Genomic DNA, 24,144 nt, shown 5'->3' on the forward strand with positions numbered 1-24,144 from the left:
CCAAAAATCGGGTCTTAAACTGGGGGTACATTTACACAGGTTATGAACAGACAGTCTGAGAACACAAGGTCTTAACAAGAAGGGTAAAGCCCATACGACTCACATGCTTGACCTTGACCTTTACATGACCTTGACCTTCAGCTAAACCTAGCAATGACATCATACACTAAGAACTGTTTTACACATTTTTCCTACCAAACTACATGTGACCTTGACCCAAGGTCAAGGTCATCCAAGGTCATGCAACACAAAGCTGTTAATTCAAGACATAGGAAGTACAATGGTGCTTATTGGCTCTTACCTGCATAGTATGCATTTGATTTTATGAATAACCACATATGTATGCTCTTCATGCCTCATCTTTATCATCATCATCATCATTATCATCATCATTATCGTCATCATCATCATCATCGTCATCTTTATTATCACGTTTTCCGACCTCCTTTTGTTGGTTAATTTTTTAACTTTTTAATTTTTTTTTTTTTTTTTTTTTTTTTTTTTTTAATTATATAATTGTGTGTCTATGCGTCCCTAGGACAGATTGTAAGAAAAGGCGTAGCCTTAAATCTACATCCTTGTAAAATAAAGTTCAATAAAGTTTCTACCATGAGATATGGTCACTTTTAGTGGTTCACTACCTTATTTTGGTCACATTTCATAAGGGTCAAAGTGACTTTGACCTTGATCATATGTGACCAAATGTGTCTCATGATGAAAGCATAACATGTGCCCCACATAATTTTTAAGTTTGAAACAGTTATCTTCCATAGTTCAGGGTCAAGGTCACTTCAAAATATGTATACAATCCAACTTTGAAGAGCTCCTGTGACCTTGACCTTGAAGCAAGGTAAACCAAACTGGTATCAAAAGATGGGGCTTACTTTGCCCTATATATCATATATAGGTGAGGTATTAAATCTCAAAAACTTCAGAGAAAATGGGAACAAGAAGGGCAAAGCCCATACGACTCACATGCTTGACCTTGACATTTACATGACCTTGACCTTCAGGGTCAAGGTCAAATAACTAAACCTAGCAATGACATCATACACTAAGAACTGCTTTACACATTTTTTCCTACCAAAATACATGTGACCTTGACCCAAGGTCAAGGTCATCCAAGGTCATGCAACACAAAGCTGTCAATTCAAGACATAGGAAGTACAATGGTGCTTATTGGCTCTTTCTACCATGAGATATGGTCACTTTTAGTGGTTCACTACCTTATTTTGGTCACATTTCATAAGGGTCAAAGTGACCTTGACCTTGATCATATGTGACCAAATGTGTCTCATGATGAAAGCATAACATGTGCCCCACATAATTTTTAAGTTTGAAACAGTTATCTTCCATAGTTCAGGGTCAAGGTCACTTCAAAATATGTATACAATCAAACTTTGAAGAGCTCCTGTGACCTTGACCTTGAAGCAAGGTAAACCAAACTGGTATCAAAAGATGGGGCTTACTTTGCCCTATATATCATATATAGGTGAGGTATTGAATCTCAAAAACTTCAGAGAAAATGGGAAAAATGGGAAAAATAGCTGTTTTTTAGACAACATTTATGGCCCCTGCGACCTTGACCTTGAAGCAAGGTCAAGATGCTATGTATGTTTTTTGGGGCCTTGTCATCATACACCATCTTGCCAAATTTGGTACTGATAGACTGAATAGTGTCCAAGAAATATCCAATGTTAAAGTTTTCCGGACGGACGGACGGACGCCGGGACGGACGGACGGACGACTCGGGTGAGTACATAGACTCACTTTTGCTTCGCATGTGAGTCAAAAAGGAGGGAGTCTTAAACTGGGGGTACATTTACACAGGTTATGAACAGACAGGTCTAAAAAGGGGGGTTCCACTGTATTTGCAAAACAGGGTGCTTACAGTACATTGACCACATTATCTACCTTTCCTATTTCTAACGGCATTTTCTCCAAAGGAGGAAAGCTCCTCTTTTGCTGGAAAATGGCAGGTGTCTGCCACTTTACAAAATATATTCATTCATTACCTTTGCTGTTCCTGACGGCATTCTCTCCAAACTGCTCCAGAGAAGACAGTATCTCTTCTTTTGTCGGCGCCGGTTCCATGTTTTTGGGCAGAGCTGGGGTAGCCCCTCCTTTCAAACGGGTGAACATCCCTGCCATGTTACCTGTCATTTATAAAAAAAAATAATTAAAAATCGATTAATAAGTTAACAAATAACAATAGAATGGATGCAAGAGCAGAATTCTGGCCTGCTGACACACCAGTGAGGGACACGCTCTACAGCCCTGTGGGGACCCTTCGATGGACAGCATGAGCATTTGTCAGGAGGACCTGAGAGTGCCAGTGTTTGAGCAAACGAATAATAATAATAATAATGGAAGGTCAAGAGAGGTTCCACTGTATTCAAGTTAATACAAAGGTAGCTAAACAGATGAATAATACATCCACTGTATTCAAGTTAATACAAAGGTAGCTAAACAGATGAATAATACAACAGTTTGACCCTGAGGTCTTCTTTAGGTCAAATAAAGAACATCTGAAAACACACAACAACAACAAAGAGAATACAAACAGCTGAATCATTTAGAATGTGTAGTCTATGCACTTTAAGTCTAAGACGGGAAAATTTAGACAGAAAAGAAAGGAAAGAAAAAGAAAAGAAAAGAAAAGAAAAAACAAGTCGCGTAAGGCGAAAATACAATATTTAGTCAAGTAGCTGCCATTTTTCAGCAAGACCGTATACTCGTAGCATCGTCAGTCCACCGCTCATGGCAAAGGCAGTGAAATTGACAAGAAGAGCGGGGTAGTAGTTGCGCTAAGAAGGATAGCACGCTTTTCTGTACCTCTCTTTGTTTTAACTTTCTGAGCGTGTTTTTAATCCAAACATATCATATCTATATGTTTTTGGAATCAGGAACCGACAAGGAATAAGATGAAAGTGTTTTTAAATTGATTTGGAAAATTTTATTTTGATAATAATTTTTATATATTTAATTTTCAGAGCTTGTTTTTAATCCGAATATAACATATTTATATGTTTTTGGAATCAGCAAATGATGGAGAATAAGATAAACGTAAATTTGGATCGTTTTATAAATTTTTATTTTTTTTTACAATTTTCCGATTTTTAATGACCAAAGTCATTAATTAATTTTTAAGCCACCAAGCTGAAATGCAATACCGAACCCCGGGCTTCGTCGAAGAATACTTGACCAAAATTTGAACCAATTTGGTTGAAAAATGAGGGCGTGACAGTGCCGCCTCAACTTTCACGAAAAGCCGGATATGACGTCATCAAAGACATTTATCAAAAAAATGAAGAAAACGTTCGGGGATTTCATACCCAGGAACTCTCATGTCAAATTTCATAAAGATCGGTCCAGTAGTTTAGTCTGAATCGCTCTACACACACACACACACACACACACACACACACACACGCACGCACGCACGCACATACACCACGACCCTCGTTTCGATCCCCCCTCGATGTTAAAATATTTAGTCAAAACTTGACTAAATATAAAAAGAAAAAGAAAAGGAACCAATGAACAAGCAAAACGAAGCAACATTGTTTCAACTGAGATTATTCTACAATAAATACATGTGGACCAACACCATTTTATCTCTTTTCTCCTTCTCTTGGTGCTGTCCATGATGCAGAAGCAGGGGTGGGACTCTCCTCAGAACAAACATTAGTTACGTGAAGCGATATAAAAACATTTAGTCAGTCGGTATCAAACTAAAAGACCAACACAACTAAAACCAGTCGTAGCCGAGACTGTATTTAGATAGTCTCGGCTAACTCGTCCCGAGGTCACGCTCGTCGCCGCGAAGCATGAGACCCGCGCGTAGTACATGTACTTACTGAACCTATTTCCTTTCATTCTGAGCTCATTTTTAGAGTAAACACGACATATATATATATATATTTGAATTCAGGAGAAGATGAAGAATACTCTGCAATCAATTTTTAATCGGCTTCTGAAAATTCGATTTTAATGACAACTATAATGCGCAAACAAATTAACTAATTTTTAAGCTTACGTGCTGAAATGCAATCCGATAGTCCGGACTTCGTCGAAGATTGCTTGACCAAAATTTCAATCAATTTGGTTGAAAAATGAGGGTGTGACAGTGCTGCCTCAACTTTCACTAAAAGCCGGATATGACGTCATCAAAGGCATCTATTCAACAAGAAGAGCAAACGCTCGATCGAGTCACTTTCGCAGTTCTGAATATTATATGAGGCATCAGATGGACAGGAAGAAATTGCTATTCACAACACAATGAGTCACGTTCACATAAAATTTGAGCCCGGTCACTTTTATAGTTTCCGAGAAAAGCCCAACGTTAAGTTGTGTGTTGCCGAACAGAAAAGGCTAGTTATCTCCCTTGTTTTTCTGATAACGTTCGTAAAAGGCTACAGATGTAAATACTTTGATGTAAAGAATAATCCTACAAAGTTTCAATCACATCCGATGAACTTTGTCAAAGATATAAAATGTCTAATTTTTCCTTTGACGCTGACCTGTGACCTTGAAAAAGGTCAAAGGTCAACGAAACCATCGTTAAAGTGTAGAGGTTATTGGAGGTCACGACTAAACAAAATATGAGCCCGATCGCTTTGATAGTTTCCGAGAAAAGTCCAACGTTAAGGTGGTGTCTACGGACGGACGGCCAGACGGCCGGCCGGACGGCCGGCCGGCCGGACGGCCAGCCGGACAGACTAACACTGACCGATTACATAGAGTCACTTTTTCTCAAGTGACTCAAAAACGGAAAAAAACATCTGGGGATATTATACCCAGGAACTCGCATGTGAAGTTTCATGAAGATCGGTCCAGTAGTTTTCTCGGAATCACTTTATACACACACACACATACATACATACATACACCAAGACCCTCATCTCGATTCCCCCTCTATGTTAAAACATTGTCAAACCTTGACTAAATGTAAAACAAGTCGCGTAAGGCGAAAATACAACATTTAGTCAAGTAGCTGTCGAACTCACAGAATGAAACTGAACGCAATGCAACGCAGCAAGACCGTATACTCGTAGCATCGTCAGTCCACCGCTCACGGCATAGGCAGTGAAATTGACAAGAAGAGCGGGGTAGTAGTTGCGCTGGGAAGGATAGCACGCTTTTCTGTACCTCTCTTCGTTTTAACTTTCTGAGCGTGTTTTTAATCCAAACATATCATATCTATATGTTTTTGGAATCAGGAACCGACAAGGAATAAGATGAAAGTGTTTTTAAATTGATTTCGAAAATTTAATTTTGATAATAATTTTTATATATTTAATTTTCAGAGCTTGTTTTTAATCCGAATATAACATATTTATATGTTTTTGGAATCAGCAAATGATGGAGAATAAGATAAACGTAAATTTGGATCGTTTTATTAAAAAATTTTTTTTTTACAATTTTCAGATTTTTAATGACCAAAGTCATTAATTAATTTTTAAGCCACCACGTTAAAATGCAATACCGAAGTCCGGGCTTTGTCGAACATTACCTGACCAAAATTTCAACCAATTTGGTTGAAAAATGAGGGTGTGACAGTGTCGCCTCAACTTTCACGAAAAGCCGGATATGACGTCATCAAAGACATTTATCAAAAAAATGAAAAAAAACGTATGGGGATATCATACCCAGGAACTCTCATGTCAAATTTCATAAAGATCGGTCCAGTAGTTTGGTCTGAATCGCTCTACACGCACGCACGCACACACACACACACATACACACACACATACACCACGACCCTCGTCTCGATTCCCCCCTCTATGTTAAAACATTTAGTCATAACTTGACTAAATGTAAACAAGTCGCGTAAGGCGAAAATACAATATTTAGTCAAGTAGCTGCCATTTTTCAGCAAGACCGTATACTCGTAGCATCGTCAGTCCACCGCTCATGGCAAAGGCAGTGAAATTGACAAGAAGAGCGGGGTAGTAGTTGCGCTAAGAAGGATAGCACGCTTTTCTGTACCTCTCTTTGTTTTAACTTTCTGAGCGTGTTTTTAATCCAAACATATCATATCTATATGTTTTTGGAATCAGGAACCGACAAGGAATAAGATGAAAGTGTTTTTAAATTGATTTGGACAATTTAATTTTGATAATAATTTTTATATATTTAATTTTCAGAGCTTGTTTTTAATCCGAATATAACATATTTATATGTTTTTGGAATCAGCAAATGATGGAGAATACGATAAACGTAAATTTGGATCGTTTTATAAATTTTTATTTTTTTTTACAATTTTCAGATTTTTAATGACCAAAGTCATTAATTAATTTTTAAGCCACCAAGCTGAAATGCAATACCGAACCCCGGGCTTCGTCGAAGATTACTTGACCAAAATTTCAACCAATTTGGTTGAAAAATGAGGGCGTGACAGTGCCGCCTCAACTTTCACGAAAAGCCGGATATGACATCATCAAAGACATTTATCAAAAAAATGAAAAAAACGTATGGGGATTTCATACCCAGGAACTCTCATGTCAAATTTCATAAAGATCGGTCCAGTAGTTTAGTCTGAATCGCTCTACACACACACACACACGCACGCACACACACACACACGCACATACACCAAGACCCTCATCTCGATTCCCCCTCTATGTTAAAACATTGTCAAACCTTGACTAAATGTAAAAAAAAGGACATCCTCCTTCCCTAGGGAGGCACAGGATCATCTCCCACTCCCCGAGAAATGTGTAAATTTCCTACACTGAAGCTCAAAATTACTTATCATAATATTAATCAGGATTTTTCAGTCTGCATGCACAATTGACACTCTCAAATTAAGCCTCCAGGAGCATCAACTACGTACCAAATATAATTCTAAACCGCTTGAGAAATGGACGCTGTTTGAGAATAAAATTGTTCAATGATCTAAGAAGCAGAAAAAAAAAATAGCTCAACGGAATGGAAAAGTTGTTTTCCTAGAAAATCGCGGATCTGCAAAAAAGTGTTGAGTACAACCCAGCAACTGTTTCTGAAATGCAGCGATTCAAACGAAAACCATGATTTTACCTGTGTCCTCCTCCTCAATGTAAGATAACAAAATACAGTGGAACTCCCTTTTAAGACCCTGGCTTCAAGGTCTGCATAAATACCTCCATTTTAAGACTCCTTAATTCCTTTAGAAGACCTGATTTTCTCACAATTTGGGGAGTCTTAAAAGGGGGTTCCACTGTACTGACTACAGAAGTGCTTTCTACAACCCGACACCTGTTTCTGAAACGAAGCGATTCAAACAAACGCCATGATTACCTGTGTCCACCTTCCACTTAAAATAACCCGACACCTGTTTCTGAAACGAAACGATTCAAACAAACGCCATGATTACCTGTGTCCACCTTCCACTTAAAATAACCCGACACCTGTTTCTGAAACGAAGCGATTCAAACAAACGCCATGTTCTGACAACAGAAATGCTGACTGTAACCCGACACCCGTTTCTCAAATGCAGCGATCGATTCAAACGAACGCAATCATGATTACCTGTGTCCTCCTCCTCCATTCAAGATAACAAAAGAATTAATAACGTACAGAAATGCAGACTAACACCCGACACCTGTTTCTCAAATTCAAACGAACGCCATCATGATTACCTGCGTCCTTCTCCTCCTCCTCCTCCTCCATAGCTCTCGGTAACCACAAGTCCACAAATCCCATGCAATAACTCAGTAGCCCCATCACTTGTTTTCATCCCTTTTTTTCCCCCTGAAATCCATGCACAGAAAACCACTCAATGAGTCATTAACCACACACTCGTTTCTCAATGAAATGATACGAAGATCTATGAACGATCACGGTCACTACCTGTCGACAATGCTGTAAGATCTGTCCAATCCGCTCAGCGTCAGAAGTCAGTCAAGGTGAGGGTAGATGCAATCCGTCGACACAACGGACAGCTGTTGCAGTGAGGTTTGAAGCAGAGGCGTGGAGAGATGTCGCGACATTGTTATGGTCGTAGGCCTCCCGTGCAGCGCTCCATCTGCTGCTCTGAAATTGACATTGACAATGAGAATTGTGTGTGTGTGAATTATTTTATATGCATGACCTGCTGTGCCAAAGTGAATCTTAAGTCACTGCAACATGCCTCCATGAGACAAACTGGCTGATTAAAAGATGTGATCTAAGAATGTACCATTTGTACAAGATACAAATTTAAGTAACTTACATGCAGATTTGAAAGATCTTTAGCGATTTTCTGGTGTTTTTGCATTGAATAATTAAGACTAAATACCATAGCTATCGCATGCAAAAGGCTCTTGTGAACTGTACTTATAGTAAGTACACATACAACTGATTCAGATTTACATACATCATTGCATAATGTATAAATATACAATTGAACCTGTCTGTTATGACCACCAAAGTGATCGACCGACCACACGTGTTCATAACAGACACAGGTGGTTGCTTATGGAAAGTGGAAGGTGGATTCTATTAACAACAACAAATAACAATTACTGGCCAAGAATCTTTTGGCGTTGTTGTAATAAGCAAGTAGTGTTACAAGAGGTGGTCTGAAGGTTCAATTTGTACCTGCCCCACCACCACCACCACCACCACACATCCCCCCCCCCCTCCCACTCCCCTCCATTCATTTTGGGAGACTGTGTCATATAATGTGTGGGAATTCTTGCTGGAGTCTGTCTTAGGGATAGCTGTACATAATGTGGTATTGGTAACATCAGTAGTACAACAGATTGACCTTATTCTGAGTGATAGGTGTTGATCTTGCACTTGCAGACAGCTGGTGCATTGAATGTACTAAGTAAATGCGTTTCTTACATTATGGTCTTAGTGCACTGGCAGCTGCAAATATTTCTGTTTTGGTTTGATTGTTATTTGTTGCAGTTGGGTGTTTTGTTTTTGGCTCACGTAAGTGTAGCCTATGCGATGCTAACTTTTGTCTGTCTGTGCGTGCGTGCGTGCGTATGTATGTTTGTCTGTGGTAGAAACTTTAACATTTGACTGAACAGTGAACACCGAAATACTAATTTTACCTGGTTATTATTCAAGCAGGTCAGCTTCAAAGTACATGTATTGAAGCAATATGGGTGCGTCTCAGAAACTGATCCTTTTGTGTGTGCCATAATCAAATTAGCCCACAATTGAAACATACTGAATTTTAAATCATGATATTGGTATGTTTGAGAAGTAAAATGAATAAAGAAATAGTACAAACAAAACTGAGTATTTTGCATGATTATTATGAAGGTTGTTTTGCGAAAGAAATGATTAAATGCGTGAAAAATGAAGGTCTGATCTGTGACATGAACCATCAACTAGTTTTGTACCTCACTACAAGAATCGTTTAGAATGTCCAAGGACTGCTATTTTTGTTATGTGTGTTTGGTTTAAGTGTACTTGACAGTTGAAATGTTATTTTGTCCACAGAATTGTTTTTTTAAACGAAATTAATCGCTTGAAAGTTTGCCATCACTGTCGTAACATATGTTTCCGCACGCGTGCAACAGCAACAAGTCCTAAATTTGAACTTTAGAATTTGCATATTCATTTTCAACACGATCTTGACATGAAAGGGCATAGAAAGTCGCTAAGCTAAATGTTATTTAAGTATTATTTTCTCAAAATTGCATCTGCAAACTAAGTTGAAAGTTGCGCAATATGACATGCTTCTTCAAAATTCCGTTACGATGGTGAACGGTTTTGCAAATAATGTTCAGAGTTTTGAAGAAAGATTAGAACTATTTTGCGCGTAGTGACTTAGAGGTGCGGGTGACTACGCATGCGCAGTTACAGAGAGAAATAGTTCAGCTTCCAGCAGCGAAGAAAGATTTCGAGAATGTTTCCGAAGTCTGTGATTTTGTTACGACAGTGATCAACACCCAAGGTTCTTAAGAAAAGGTGAGTTTTTGCTGCTATGATATTCTATGAAGTGAAAAATTAGGCTACACATTTGGTAATAATAGTTTTTCTTTCGATTTCACGTTGTCAAAACTTGACTAAATGTTTTAACATAGAGGGGGAATCGAAACGAGGGTCGTGGTGTATGTGTGTGTGTGTGTCTGTCTGTGCGTGTGTGTGTGTAGAGCGATTCAGACTAAACTACTTGACCGATCTTTATGAAATTTGACATGAGAGTTCCTGGGTATGATATCCCCGGACGTTTTTTTCTTTTTTTCGACAAATACTTTTGATGACGTCATATCCGGCTTTTTGTAAAAGTTGAGGCGGCACTGTCACACCCTCATTTTTCAATTAAATTGATTGAAATTTGTGTAAAGCAATCTTCGACGAAGGCCGGACTTCGGTATTGCATTTCAGCTTGGTGGCTTAAAAATTAATTAATGACTTTGGCCATTAAAAATCTGAAAATTGTAATAATTTTTTTATTTTTTTATATAAAACGATCCACATTTACGTTCATCTTATTTTACATCATTTCCTGATTCCAAAAACATATAAATATGTTATATTTGGATTAAAAACAAGCTCTGAAAATTAAAAATATAAAAAATTATGATCAAAATTAAATTTCCGAAATCCATTTAAAGGAACGGTAAGTGTCAATGTTTTCTTTAATTGTAAAAGTTGTATGTTCAATGGAATGGTAAGTCTGAACAAAATAATTACTTTATTTTGTTTTTAGCCAGTGAATGTGGATGCATCAAAATCTTGATAGACATTAAACAAATTCATGTTAGTGAAACTAGTACACATATTGCATCAATCTTTAGTTGAAATCGCAGGTACTTGCATGTTTCAGGTGCAAGAGATTCGACCTGATGAACTGGTGGTAACGTTCCTTCGAAGGAAACCGGAGGGGAACTACTATTGCTTTCCAGGGATCGATGATATTTCCTTAGTCCCTACATCTGATGCAACCATGATTCGTGACCCCACCTTCAATGCCAGGGGGCATTATTTCTTTTAAAATAAATTAATTAACTGCAAGTGGCAACTGTTCTATATGTAACCAATGCCTTTGGTTTATTGTCTCAACAATTGAATGAACCACTTTTGAACATTTGCATTCTTCATGTCAAACCTTATAATACATGTCTGGTTGTTCGTTTCCGAGTTACGTGGGTGATGAACTTTTCATTAATGTTTCTCTTTTTTTGGGCCAAGTTTGCTTGATTTTGTCCAGCTTTTTTTCTTTCTGTTCCTGTTTTAGTGTTTGGCATTTTACCTAAGAAGAATCTGGTTGCAAAATCAGCTTCATTTAGTAAGGTTTGTGGGAAAAAGCATAACCGTTTCTTTGTTACAAAAGTGATGTTTCCATGTTACATCGGTGACCATTTTGCATTCTTTTGGGATAACTTTCTAACATTTTGTCTTAGAGCAACAAATCTTTGTATGTATGCTATTGTGAAGGTTAAATGTCAATAAGACTGAATGAATGCCATGTATCAACATGTTCTGATCAGGATATCATTAATTAATTTTCATTTTTGTATTGAAATTTTGACGAATGCATGGAACTTTGAAAAAAACATTATTTTGTTGTTTGCATGTAGTCATTTCATATTGAACTCTATAATGGCTTGTGATTCAACAATAATAACTGAATAAAAGTCGTTTTCAGCCTTATAAATGCAGTTTTTTTGTCTTTTATTTTTTCCATGGTACACGGGTGATTTTGCACACATGGTCCAAATAATGCTCAATATATGGCAAACTAAAGGCAATGTTATATTTTTTCTTGTTTAAACTGAAAAGGTACACCCTGAGAAGTGTGTAAATAGTATTATCAAAGTTTTCTGGGAAGATTTTACTTTTGGTGATAATGTCACAAACAGAGGACGAGATTCTGAGACGCACCCATATACGTTTTTTGTATTTTTGACCAAAATATGAAATTTTACACAGATCCTCCGAGACCGCGCTAGCGGACGAGGTCAACAATGACTGTCGAGATCTGTGCATAATGTCATATGTTGACGTTGGTCAAAAATACAAATAACATGTATGTATCGATCGAATTCCTTTCAGGTACTATGACTTTGTTGTTGTTTTGACGATTGAACGAGCCCGGGCACACACACATGCAATCAAACACATAAGCTTCATATTTGGGCGTTTCAGGTTGACCGAAACTTCAAAGGAACTACAAAACACACGTCATGTACTGACTTTGTTGTTGTTTTGACATTGAACAGCACACACACATGCAATCAAACACATGACGTGTGTTTTGTAGTTCCTTTAATTTGTTTAAAGTTTCGGTCAACCTGAAACGCCCAATTATAAAGTTTTGTAGGCCTCTGACGTCACATGGCTCAAAGAAGGGAAATCCAATGCCCAATCGATACATTGATCAACATTTCGTCGGCACGTATGTAGTTAAAGTGTGTATCCAAAGAAAACAGGTGGTGGGGGGTTTTGGGGGGGTAAAAACAGCTGACTGGTTTGTGTCGTGTGTGGTATGTAGACCAGGTCAGGGGTCAAGGTTAGGTCAGATCGCGTGAAGGATTGTGGTATAGAATTAGATACAGTTATCACCGAGCTGCAGTTTGCCGATTCGGAGAAGACGATTTCACATTGTTCAGTTTCGTAGCTCCAGAAAAATAGATAAAGAAGATGCCAAAGGAGATTTCTTACATGTTAATCTGCACAGCGTGTTTCCAGTGTCTGCGCGAGGAAGCGCTGTCGAAAGCGCAGTGTCGATCTGGCCATCTGGCAGTCGTGTCCCCGTATGTAGGCTACAGACAGACAGATCTAGATCTAGTGTCTGTCTCGCACTCTTGCACCGTGTCACCTATGCTTACTGTGTGTGCGACGGAGTGATTGAGTTTGTGTTACTGTTTGTCGATTTCTTACGTGAGCCTTGAAGGCTTCGCCTCTTGTTTTTTTTGTTCTGTTTTTTGTTGCTTGCTTGTTAATTACTTGTTCGAGTTATTTCCAAACATCTGGGTTTTTTTGGCTTGCTCGTTAATTGCTTTTAGTGCACTGGCAGCTGCAAATATTTCTGTTTTGGTTTGATTGTTATTTGTTGCAGTTGTTTATTTATTAGTTTTTTGTTGGCTTGCTTTGTTAATTACTTGTTTGAATTATTTCCAAACATCTTTCTTTTTTTTTTTGGCTTGCTCGTTAATTACAAGTTTGAGTTATTTCCAAACTACTTTTTTTGTGTGTGGTTGCTCCTTGATTACTTTTTTGAGTTATTTCTAAACATCGTCTATGGCTGTTTATTGACAGTCTGGCCAGCCATAACACTACTAACAGTCTGGCCAGCCATAACACTACTAACAGTCTGGCCAGCCATAACACTACTACCAGTCTTACTCACCAGTTCAGTGTTTTCACACAGCTGTAGCTGGAGTCGGCGTCTTCCCTGACAAAAAGAAGACCCTTCAAACTTCACACTCAGGAACAAAGCCTCACAAAACAATACGTGCTCCTCCGTAACTCAGAAGTCATCTGCTCAAGTTCATCTCCAATCACTGATGGTTGTTTCGCAATGCACCGATTGACGCTGCACAGTGAACCGGAAGATGAAATCGCTCCGCCTTTATGTGGCAGTTGCACTGTCTATCCCGTGAACTATGTTAACTCCACCAATGTTAAGTCAACAATTATAACTTTTTCCTACTTCTCCTTTGAACTTTTCACAGCGGCCTCTCCAGCACACTCCAGTTAAAAAGTTAAAAAGCGATGTTTTCCGCTGGGCTGGTAATGCTGGGTGGAATATTTCCTTGTTGCCTGGGGCTCAAGACAGCAAGGGGTCTTTTGTTGTGTTCAACTTGATGACCATCCACTGAGTTCCTTCCACCGGCAGGCCATGCAGATCAAACCTGGAACAAAGCAAGAAAACAGGTGAATTACAATTCACTCATGTCTTTAAAAATTGCTGTTTTACTGTTAGCGGTTGCAATGTTTAGCCTGGAAACAAGGAAAACAAATTGAATTTATCAAATTCCAGTTGTCACAGTTTTCAGACAGATTTGACCGTGCTTAAGATAAACACTACACAGTGGAACTCTCATTTGAAGACCTTCACAAATCTGTCTCGACTGTATACCTGCATCAAACCGGGATCAGTGACAAAACCAGGTCTCGACTGTATACCTGCATCAAACCGGGATCAGAGTGAGAAAACCAGGTCTCGACTGTATACCTGCATCAAACCGGGATCAGAGTGACAAAACCAGGTCTCGACTGTATACCTGCATCAAACCGGGATCAGAGTGACAAAACCAGGTCTCGACTGTATACCTGCATCAAAACGGGATCAGAGTGACAAAACCAGGTCTCGACTGTATACCTGCATCAAACCGGGATCAGAGTGACAAAACCAGGTCTCGACTGTATACCTGCATCAAACCGGGATCAGAGTGACAAAACCAGGTCTCGACTGTATACCTATATCAAACCGGGATCAGAGTGACAAAACCAGGTCTCGACTGTATACCTATATCAAACCGGGATCAGAGTGACAAAACCAGGTCTCGACTGTATACCTGCATCAAACCGGGATCAGAGTGACAAAACCAGGTCTCGACTGTATACCTATATCAAACCGGGATCAGAGTGAGAAAACCAGGTCTCGACTGTATACCTGCATCAAACCGGGATCAGAGTGACAAAACCAGGTCTCGACTGTATACCTGCATCAAACCGGGATCAGAGTGACAAAACCAGGTCTCGACTGTATACCTACATTAAACCGGGATCAGAGTGACAAAACCAGGTCTCAACTGTATACCTGCATCAAACCGGGATCAGAGTGACAAAACCAGGTCTCGACTGTATACCTATATCAAACCGGGATCAGAGTGACAAAACCAGGTCTCGACTGTATACCTGCATCAAACCGGGATCAGAGTGACAAAACCAGGTCTTGACTGTATACCTATATCAAACCGGGATCAGAGTGACAAAACCAGGTCTCGACTGTATACCTGCATCAAACCGGGATCAGAGTGACAAAACCAGGTCTCGACTGTATACCTGCATCAAACCGGGATCAGAGTGACAAAATCAGGTCTCGACTGTATACCTGCATCAAACCGGGATCAGAGTGAGAAAACCAGGTCTCGACTGTATATATACCTGCATCAAACCGGGCACTGCTGTGCAGAGCTCACTCTTTAGCTGGGCTGGCCTGGCAGCGTGACCCGGTCAATCTCAGGCCCGGCAGTAGGCCCGCTTTAAATAACACACTTGCTCCACTGCTGTCTGCTAGTGCTGGCTGCTACAGCCAGAAAGTAGGGTAGTGTGTATTTTGACTAAACACACACAACTGACACGATCAAATAGATTCGGGCAACCCATGGCATAATAGGGGATACATTCAGCTTTAAAATGATACCAAGCATGACAAGGTCGAGAGTAGATGCAAAGAGTGTGTGGTGTATCAAAGAGACAGAATACAGACACATTCCTGTCCCAGCACAATCCCTTCCAATCTCCACTCCATTCACACCCCAATTACTCAAGATGTCCAGTTCCCACAAGCAATGTTAGTAATTCAGTGTGAAGTACAGCATGCCTGCATGCAGAATCACTCACCACCAGTCTGGATACCAGTCCTATTTGCCAGCAGGAAAGGGTTAATTACTCCACTGTGGGGGGGCCGGGCGCCAGGCAAGATAGCAGCTAAGGGTACTCCTGTTGCTTGTATAAACACTTAGAGAGAGAGGGTTCTCACATTCACTGTTTTTGTCCATAGAGCTCTGGTTATTCTATTATTCAGTCACAGAGTCAGTTGCTGATAGTGAATTCTTTAAAACTGTATCACAGAAGCAGGCTGAGATCTTTTTCAGTGCATAGTCTTCAAACTTGTTTCACAAAAAGACACTTCTCAAAGAAGGAAATAAAACACCTTTCTGTTGTCTCTGAAGGAACATACACTTCTACAAAATCAGAACCATGAAGAGACACCATAAATTAGGCCAGTTTATACAGGTTAATTTGCTTTACTTTGGACTTGACACTGCTGTTCTAAGGAGGGGAGAGACGATGGTTTTGAATGTCTTGATAGGCATTATCAGAGTGACAAAATCAGGTCTGGACTGTATACCCACTTCAAACCGGGAACAGAGTGAGAAAACCAGGTCTCGACTGTATACCCACTTCAAACCGGGATCAGAGTGAGAAAACCAGGTCTCGACTGTATACCTACATCAAACCGGGATCAGAGTGAGAAAACCAGGTCTCGACTGTATACCCACATCAAACCGGGATCAGAGTGAGAAAACCAGGTCTCAACTGTATACCTACATCAAACCGGGAACAGAGTGAGAAAACCAGGTCTCGACTGTATACCTGCATCAAACCGGGATCAGAGTGAGAATTAACCAGGTCTCGACTGTATACCTGCATCAAACCGGGAACAAAGTGAGAAAACCACGGTCCATTTAGCTAATGTGGTAAAATAATGACCATTGTCGTTTTCACATTGTTGTCCTTGTCATTGTCAAACTCTTTCTTTTCATGGAAGGTTGCAACACTGAGCAGGAAAACAAAAAGTAGTTTTTAGAGCAGTTTCCAGCACACTCAGAGCCTGTTATTTGGCAAAACACTCACATCAAACCTCGAAGAAAGCCAGAAACTAGGTTCAAGCAAATGTCAAAACAAAACAAAAATCTACAGGCAGTAGATCGATCCATTAAGGTTGCACTGTAAAGGCTGCAAAAAATCAATTGTCACAGTGTTGAAGTAGAAACCATATGTGGACAAACACCATCAGTACATCAAACCAGCTGGAACAAATTCTGAGGAACAATTTGGTTCAATGTATCGACGGAGCGTAGGATTTCCCTTCTTTGAGTAAATAAAATTACGCACGTCAGAAGCTGACCAAAACTCCCCCATAGGCGGCTGCATGGCTGAGACAATAAAATAGTTTATGTTTTATGAGCAAAAAATAAAGGAATTTGTTTGTTTGTTTGCTTAACGCCCAGCCGACCACGAAGGGCGGTGCTGCTTTGACATATAACGTGCGCCACACACAAGACAGAAGTCGCAGCACAGGCTTCATGTCTCACCCAGTCACATTATTCTGACACCGGACCAACCAGTCCTAGCACTAACCCCATAATGCCAGACGCCAGGCGGAGCAGCCACTAGATTGCCAATTTTAAAGTCTTAGGCCAGGGTTCGAACCCACGACCTCCCGATCACGGGGCGGATGCCTTACCACTAGGCCAACCGTGCCGGTAAATAAAGGAATGCTTACTAAAAATGGATTGATAGATATGTATAGTAATTGTTATTTGTACTTTTGACCATAATATGACATTTGACACACATCTTGACAGTCTTTCTTTATTTGGTGTTTTACATCGTTTTCAACCACGAAGGTTATATCGCGACGGGGGAAGGGGGGAGATGGGATAGAGCCACTTGTCAATTGTTTCTAATGTTCACAAAAGCACTAATCAAAAATTTGCCCCAGGGGCTTGCAACGTAGTACAATATATGACCTTACTGGGAGAATGCAAGTTTCCAGTACAAAGGACTTAACATTTCTTACATACTGCTTGACTAAAATCTTTACAAAAATTGACTATATTCTATACAAGAAACACTTAACAAGGGTAAAAGGAGAAACAGAATCCGTTAGTCGCCTCTTACGACATGCTGGGGAGCATCGGGTAAATTCTTTTTCGTCCCAACCAATATGGGACTCCCCCTAACCCGCGGGGGGTACAGCCATGGTGACGGTCCCATATAAAAGCCAGGGCACTGGGACAGGCTGATCTTTCTTAACCCAGTGTGGGATATTCAGTGGGGCGACCACCCCCAACCCAGCGCGTCCCCGGGTGGCGGATAGGGGAACGGTCTTCAGATATGGAGATCAGCCGCTTGCGGCCGCGGACCAAACTGGCTCCGGGTGGGATCCCGGAAAATCCTCCCCCCTGTGCTCTCAGGGTAGGACGTACGGGCCATGAGCTAAGGGTGAGGTAACCCCGACAGAAAACCCCGAATGCTGAAGACGGAGGACCCGGGCCGCACGGTGCATTCTAACAAACCACGGGTACACGCACTTACGCAAATGATGACACAATCAACCAGCACAGATGGAAATGGCGCTCGCCCATTGAGGACCCCCCAGGGTGGAGCAGCGTCGGGTCCCATGCCTCAAAGGGACCCAGCCCCAACTACTGGAGGTCCCTCCCGTCCGTCTTGTCACGCCAGGGGACGCGGGAGGAAAGTGACTGGCACCACCACAACCAGGAAGAAACCCAGTCAGCAGCGACCTTTCCAGGTCATGCACTGGAACGCAGAAAGTATCCTGAACAAGAAGACAGAGTTGGAGCATATCCTGCATGAGAAGAACATCAACATCTGCTGTATTCAGGAGACGCACCTGACACCCCAAAAGTCCTTCAAAGTGAGAGGCTACCAATGCCTTAGGTCCGACAGAACAGACCGAAGCAAAGGAGGAATCCTGACCCTCATCAGGAACAACATCAATGCCTGTTTGATAGAAACGCACATGGAGGACTCCGAATATCAGGTGATTCGAATCCAGACGAAGACATCAGAATTCCATCTTGTCAACTTCTACTGCCCCAATGATAGACACCTCGCCCTTGACACGATCCCCGCAAAGGCCTCCAACTTCATCGTGGTGGGTGACTTCAACAGTCATTCACAGAGTTGGGGATATGACCACCTGGATCGGAGAGGAGAAGAGGTGGAGAACTGGCAGGACGACAAAGGTCTCATCCTTTTGAACAGTCCCTTTGACTGCCCTACATTCTACTCCAGAAGATGGCACACTACATCAACTCCTGACCTAGCCTTCTGCACGGAAGACATGCACCAGCTAACCAGCAGAGAGGTCGGAGAACAGCTAGGTGGAAGTGACCATCGGCCAGTCTTTTTGACCCTGGGCATGGAGTCCTGCACTGAAGCTTCCTTCCCTCGGTGGAACTACAAAAGAGCGAACTGGTTCCTCTTTAGACACCGCACCAGCGAACTCACCAAAGACATCAGAGTCGAGGGTCGAGACATCAACATGGTGGCGAAGGACTTCAACATGAGCATCCTCAGAGCAGCGCGTGAGTCCATTCCCAGGGGTGCCAGGAGAGACTATAAGCCCTACTGGAGCAATGAATTGCAGGAACTGGATGATGATCTGGCAGACGCCAGAAGGGAAGCAGAAGTCAACCCGTCACAAAACAACAACATCCGCCTCCAGGAAGCCAAAGCCAAATTTCTCAAAAAGAAGCTACAGGCAAGACGGAGAAGCTGGCAAGAGAAAACAAGCTCTCTGAACCTTGAGAAGGATGGCAGAAAGCTCTGGAGGCTCACCAAGCAGTTGAATGATGAGAACACCAGCAGAGGAAAGATCACATTAGAAGAGAACGGGAAGGTGCTAACTGGAAAGCATGCTGCCAACCAATTTGCTGAAAGCTATGCAGCTGAGAGCAACCTCCATGTTAGCCCCGAGAAACAGAGAGAAGCAAGAAGAGAGAAAAGAGAGAGACCTGCCAGACAGTCGACAGTGGACGCCATGAGTCAACCACTCACACTCCACGAGCTGCACTCAGCTCTGAAAAAGTCAAAGGCGAAGAAGTCCCCTGGCCCAGACGGCATCACCAACGAGATGCTAACCCACCTTGGTAGTGCAGCAGAGAACAAGCTACTCGAGGTCTTCAACAGCAGCTGGCAAGAAGGATCGCTACCACAACTCTGGCGAGAAGCGATCATGATCCCCATCTTAAAAAAAGGGAAGGATCCAAAGAAGGCCACCAGCTATCGCCCAATCAGCCTCACCAGCTGTGTTGTGAAGACCCTGGAGAGAATTGTGAACGAGCGCCTCAGGTGGTACCTGGAATCCAGGAACCTCCTCGCCCCTGAACAAGCTGGATTCCGACAGTTCCGCAGCACTGAAGATCAGGTCACTTACCTGGCGCAAGAAGTTGAAGATGCCTTTCAGGAACAGAAGCTGGTCTTCGTCACCTGGATAGATCTTCAGAAAGCCTTTGACAAGGTCTGGAAAGATGGACTCCTTGTAAAACTGCTGAGGAAAGGCGTGTCCAGCAACATGTACCAGTGGATTCGCTCTTACCTCTATAACCGCAGGGCAAGAGTTAACGTCGACCAGACCAAAAGCAAGAAGTTCCTCCTTCGTCATGGCGTCCCTCAGGGCGGAGTCCTCTCCCCCACACTCTTCCTTCTCTTCATCGACGATCTGGTGTCTGAGATGCCCAACGGGATCAAAGCTGCTCTACACGCAGACGACCTTGTGATCTGGTGCAAGGAGGAGCACGCAAGTACTGCCACCTACAGAATGCAGCAAGCGGCAGATAGGCTGAACGCATGGGCAGAAGATTGGTGCGTCTCCATCAACAAGGAGAAATCCTCCACCACCCTATTCACACTGTCGCCAAAGCAGAAAGCCGGAACCATTAGGCTTGGTGGAACTCCTCTGAGAGAGGATGAAGAAGCAACGTACCTTGGTGTCACCTTTGATAGACGGCAGACCTGGAAACCACACATTGCACAGGCAGAGACAAAGGCCCGGCGCAAGCTAGCCATACTCAGGAAGCTGGCAGGTACCACCTGGGGAGCGAACGAGAAGATACTGAAGACAGTATACCAGGGAACAATCAGACCCCACCTCGAGTACGGCTCCACAGCGTGGTCAACCTCAGCCAAGACAAACCTGCAGACCCTTGACCGTGTGCAAAACCAGGCCCTCCGACTCATCACCGGTGCAATGAAATCCACGCCCATCAAGGAAATGGAGAAGCTTACCACCATCCAACCCCTCTGTCAGAGAAGAGAAGCCAAGACTATGGTACAGGCCGAGAAGCTCAAGTGCCTACCCGACCACCCCATGAAGCACAGACTGAGCAACCTCACCAAGAACCGGCTTAAACGGAGCAGTTTTGTACACGAGAGCAAGAGACTTTCTCGACAGTACAGGGAAGTCCTTCCACAGAACACTCTACCTCTGACTCAAGAAGAAGAGGAAACCCCCAAGGCAACAGAGAAACCAGGCATCCAGATCTGCACCAGTGTTCCACATGTTACCTCAGGAGAAGATCAGAATGACACAGCTCGACAGGCACTCACCTTAGCCCTGATCGACGAACAGTACCCAAAAGAGGCGTGGATCCATGTATACACCGATGGATCAGCAACTAACGCCGTGCTCAATGGAGGTGCAGGCATTCTCATCCAGTTCCCTGGGGGACATACAGCTACATCCAGCGTTGCCACTGGCAAACACTGCACAAACTATAAAGCAGAAGCAGAAGCTCTCATGCAGGCCGCCTCCTTCGTTCAGGACTCCGCAGACCCTTGCTACCAAGTTGTCTTCCTCTCGGACGCCCTTTCAGTCCTTCAGGCCCTAGAGAACGACAAACTCCCACAGCTGGCCAAAGCATTACAGATGGTCAGACAAACCAGAAGAGTTGTCCTCCAGTGGATACCAGCACACTGTGGGATACCAGGAAATGAAAGGGCAGATGAGCTGGCAAAAGAAGGAGCCGTGGAAGACCAACCTGAAAACAGTGTCAGCTTTAGTGAGCAGAAGACAATCATCAAGGCATTGATGAGGCCAAGGACAAACAGAGATGACTACCACACAATGTCCAGAGAGCAGCAAGTCAACCTCATTAGGCTGCGTACTGGCCACAACAGGCTCAATGCTCACATGAACCGAAAGTTCAAGCTGGCGCCATCACCAACCTGTGCCTGCGGTCAAGAGGACCAAACAGCGGAACACATCTTACAGCGATGTCCCTTACTAGATGAGGAACGAAAAGAAGTGTGGCCGTCACCAACTCCCTTGCAGACCAAACTATACGGCAGTCGACAGGAGTTGGAGAAAACGACAACATTTATCACCAGTGCTGGACTGATTGTGTAACCTCTGCGAACGCCAAGAAGAAGAAGAAGAAAGCCAGGGCAGATTTGAGATGGTTCGCAGAAATGTTTACTTGGAGTGGATTGTTATTTTTAAAAGAAAAAAAAGAAACCAATATTATCTTAAACATTAGAAAAACGAAAATAGGCAACTGTTTTATTATGAAAACAACTAGACTACTTCAAACTGAAGGTTTTCCTGCCACAGCAGGTTATAACAGAAATGTTGTTTTATAATTTTGTTTGTGTTAAATATTTTCTTTTACTGTTATCGTGGGTTGTTTTTGATTATTTTTCAGGAGGGGGGGGGGGGGGGGCAAGGGTGTGTGAGTTATTCCGGGAGGGGGGTGTATAACTGCCTGCATGAATAAACAAACAAAACAAAAATACAAAATAGCTGCATGTCATTTTTTGGCCATTTGTCTCGATATGCACAATCACATTAAAAGCAGCCGGCACTTGTTTCTCGAATTAATGGCGTTTACAATTTCCTGACTGCTGGTGGAATCTTTCGCACAACTTGCACAATTAAGCAAAAAATCAATAAACTCCTTCGGTAGCGCACGGGCCTGCCTACGCTCAGCAAATACGCCAATGGCGACGGCTTCCGAAAAACCTAGACAATCTCTGCGAGCTAACCTACTTTTCCAAATAGCCTGCAGGCAGATCAGCAATGCTAGAAAAATTCATACTGATATTGTATTTTCCAATCCTATACACAAAACAATTCGCAAATGTTTTGTTTTTTTAAATGAATCATCAAGAAAAGGATTACAATACACACAAAAACCATCAGCAAACGTGATTTTTAAGCTAAATTTCCAACAAAAACATGTTTTTAGTCTTCATTAGGGCTGCACCAAAACTATCCTTTTAGACAAAATGCATCAGCATGCAATGAAATTGATATTTCGATCATGACAAGTGCTTAATTATTTAAGCTCCAAGTGATTTATAGGCATAAGTGAGAAGCTTATAATAACGTTATTTTTTCTTGATATAACCCAGATTGGGAAGATAGCACATTTTTTTGTTTGGCCATGACAATTCTATTCATGAACGTTTTGTTTTGTTTAGTTTACTTGTTCATATTGTGGTGGTGGTTGAGGTGATCATCATCACAATCATTGTTCAGTGCTGTTCCCAACCTCAGAGGAAGAAATGTCTGTTAGACACAAGATTGAAAATATGTATATATATCTATATATAGATCCATTTAACCTTTGCCGGATGCCGCTTTTGACTACACACTCCTGACGATGCGGGTTTGTCTGAACCCATACATTTGAAAGAGGGTTTTTACCGTTTATTCCTCTAACGACGATGCGGGTTTGTCTGAACCCATACATTTGAAAGAGGGTTTTTACCGTTTATTTCTCTAACGACGGGGTGGGTTCGGGGAAACCCACAGCGCTACTTCAGTGGGTGCATCGAGTTTCTCCCTTCACCGACCTCTTGCAGGGGAGGGAGAGGGGAAGGGAGAGGGGGAGGGAGAGACTGAGAGAGACTGAGAGACTAAGAAAGAGAGAGAGAGACTAAGAAAGAGAGAGAGAGAGAGAGAGACTAAGAAAGAGAGAGAGAGAGAGACTAAGAAAGAGAGAGAGAGACTAAGAAAGAGAGAGAGAGATACTAAGAAAGAGAGAGAGAAAGAGAGAGAGAGAGAGACTAAGAAAGAGAGAGAGAGAGATTAAGAAAGAGAGAGAGAGACTAAGAAAGAGAGAGAAAGAGACTAAGAAAGAGAGAGAGAGAGAGACTAAGAAAGAGAGAGAGAGACTAAGAAAGAGAGAGAGAGAGAGAGAGAGAGACTAAGAAAGAGAGAGAGACTAAGAAAGAAAGAGAGAGACTAAGAAAGAGAGAGAGAGAGACTAAGAAAGAGAGAGAGAGAGAGACTAAGAAAGAGAGAGAGACTAAGAAAGAGAGAGAGAGAGACTAAGAAAGAGAGAGAGACTAAGAAAGAGAGAGAGAGACTAAGAAAGAGAGAGAGACTAAGAAAGAGAGAGAGACTAAGAAAGAGAGAGAGAGAGAGAGACTAAGAAAGAGAGAGAGAGAGAGACTAAGAAAGATAGAGAGAGAGAGACAAATAAAGAGAGAGAGAGACTAAGAAAGAGAGAGAGAGACTAAGAGAGAGAGAGAGACTAAGAAAGAGAGAGAGAGACTAAGAAAGAAAGAGAGAGAGAGACTAAGAAAGAGAGAGATCGAGAGACTAAGAAAGAGAGAGAGAGAGACTAAAAAAGAGAGAGAGAGAGAGACTAAGAAAGAGAGAGAGAGACTAAGAAAGAGAGAGAGAGAGACTAAAAAAGAGAGAGAGAGAGACTAAGAAAGAGA

General features: G+C 41.9%; 1 protein-coding gene across 3 annotated transcripts in view; it reads right to left on the reverse strand.

Annotated features, from left to right (window-relative positions):
- The window catches only part of LOC138947599 (TBC1 domain family member 5-like), a 73,875-nt gene that overhangs the window by 37,596 nt on the left and 12,135 nt on the right, over positions 1-24,144 (reverse strand). For all 3 annotated transcript variants that reach the window (XM_070319103.1, XM_070319105.1, XM_070319102.1), the window contains exons 2-4: positions 13,280-13,784; positions 7,834-8,016; positions 2,016-2,156 (exon numbers count right to left, since the gene is read on the reverse strand). In XM_070319103.1, coding sequence (XP_070175204.1) covers positions 2,016-2,151 — 136 coding nt within the window. In that variant the 5' untranslated portion in view covers positions 2,152-2,156; positions 7,834-8,016; positions 13,280-13,784. The remainder of the gene's footprint in view (positions 1-2,015; positions 2,157-7,833; positions 8,017-13,279; positions 13,785-24,144) is intronic.

The sequence above is a fragment of the Littorina saxatilis genome, linkage group LG14 (genome assembly GCF_037325665.1).
Source record: "Littorina saxatilis isolate snail1 linkage group LG14, US_GU_Lsax_2.0, whole genome shotgun sequence".
Taxonomy (NCBI): domain Eukaryota; kingdom Metazoa; phylum Mollusca; class Gastropoda; order Littorinimorpha; family Littorinidae; genus Littorina; species Littorina saxatilis.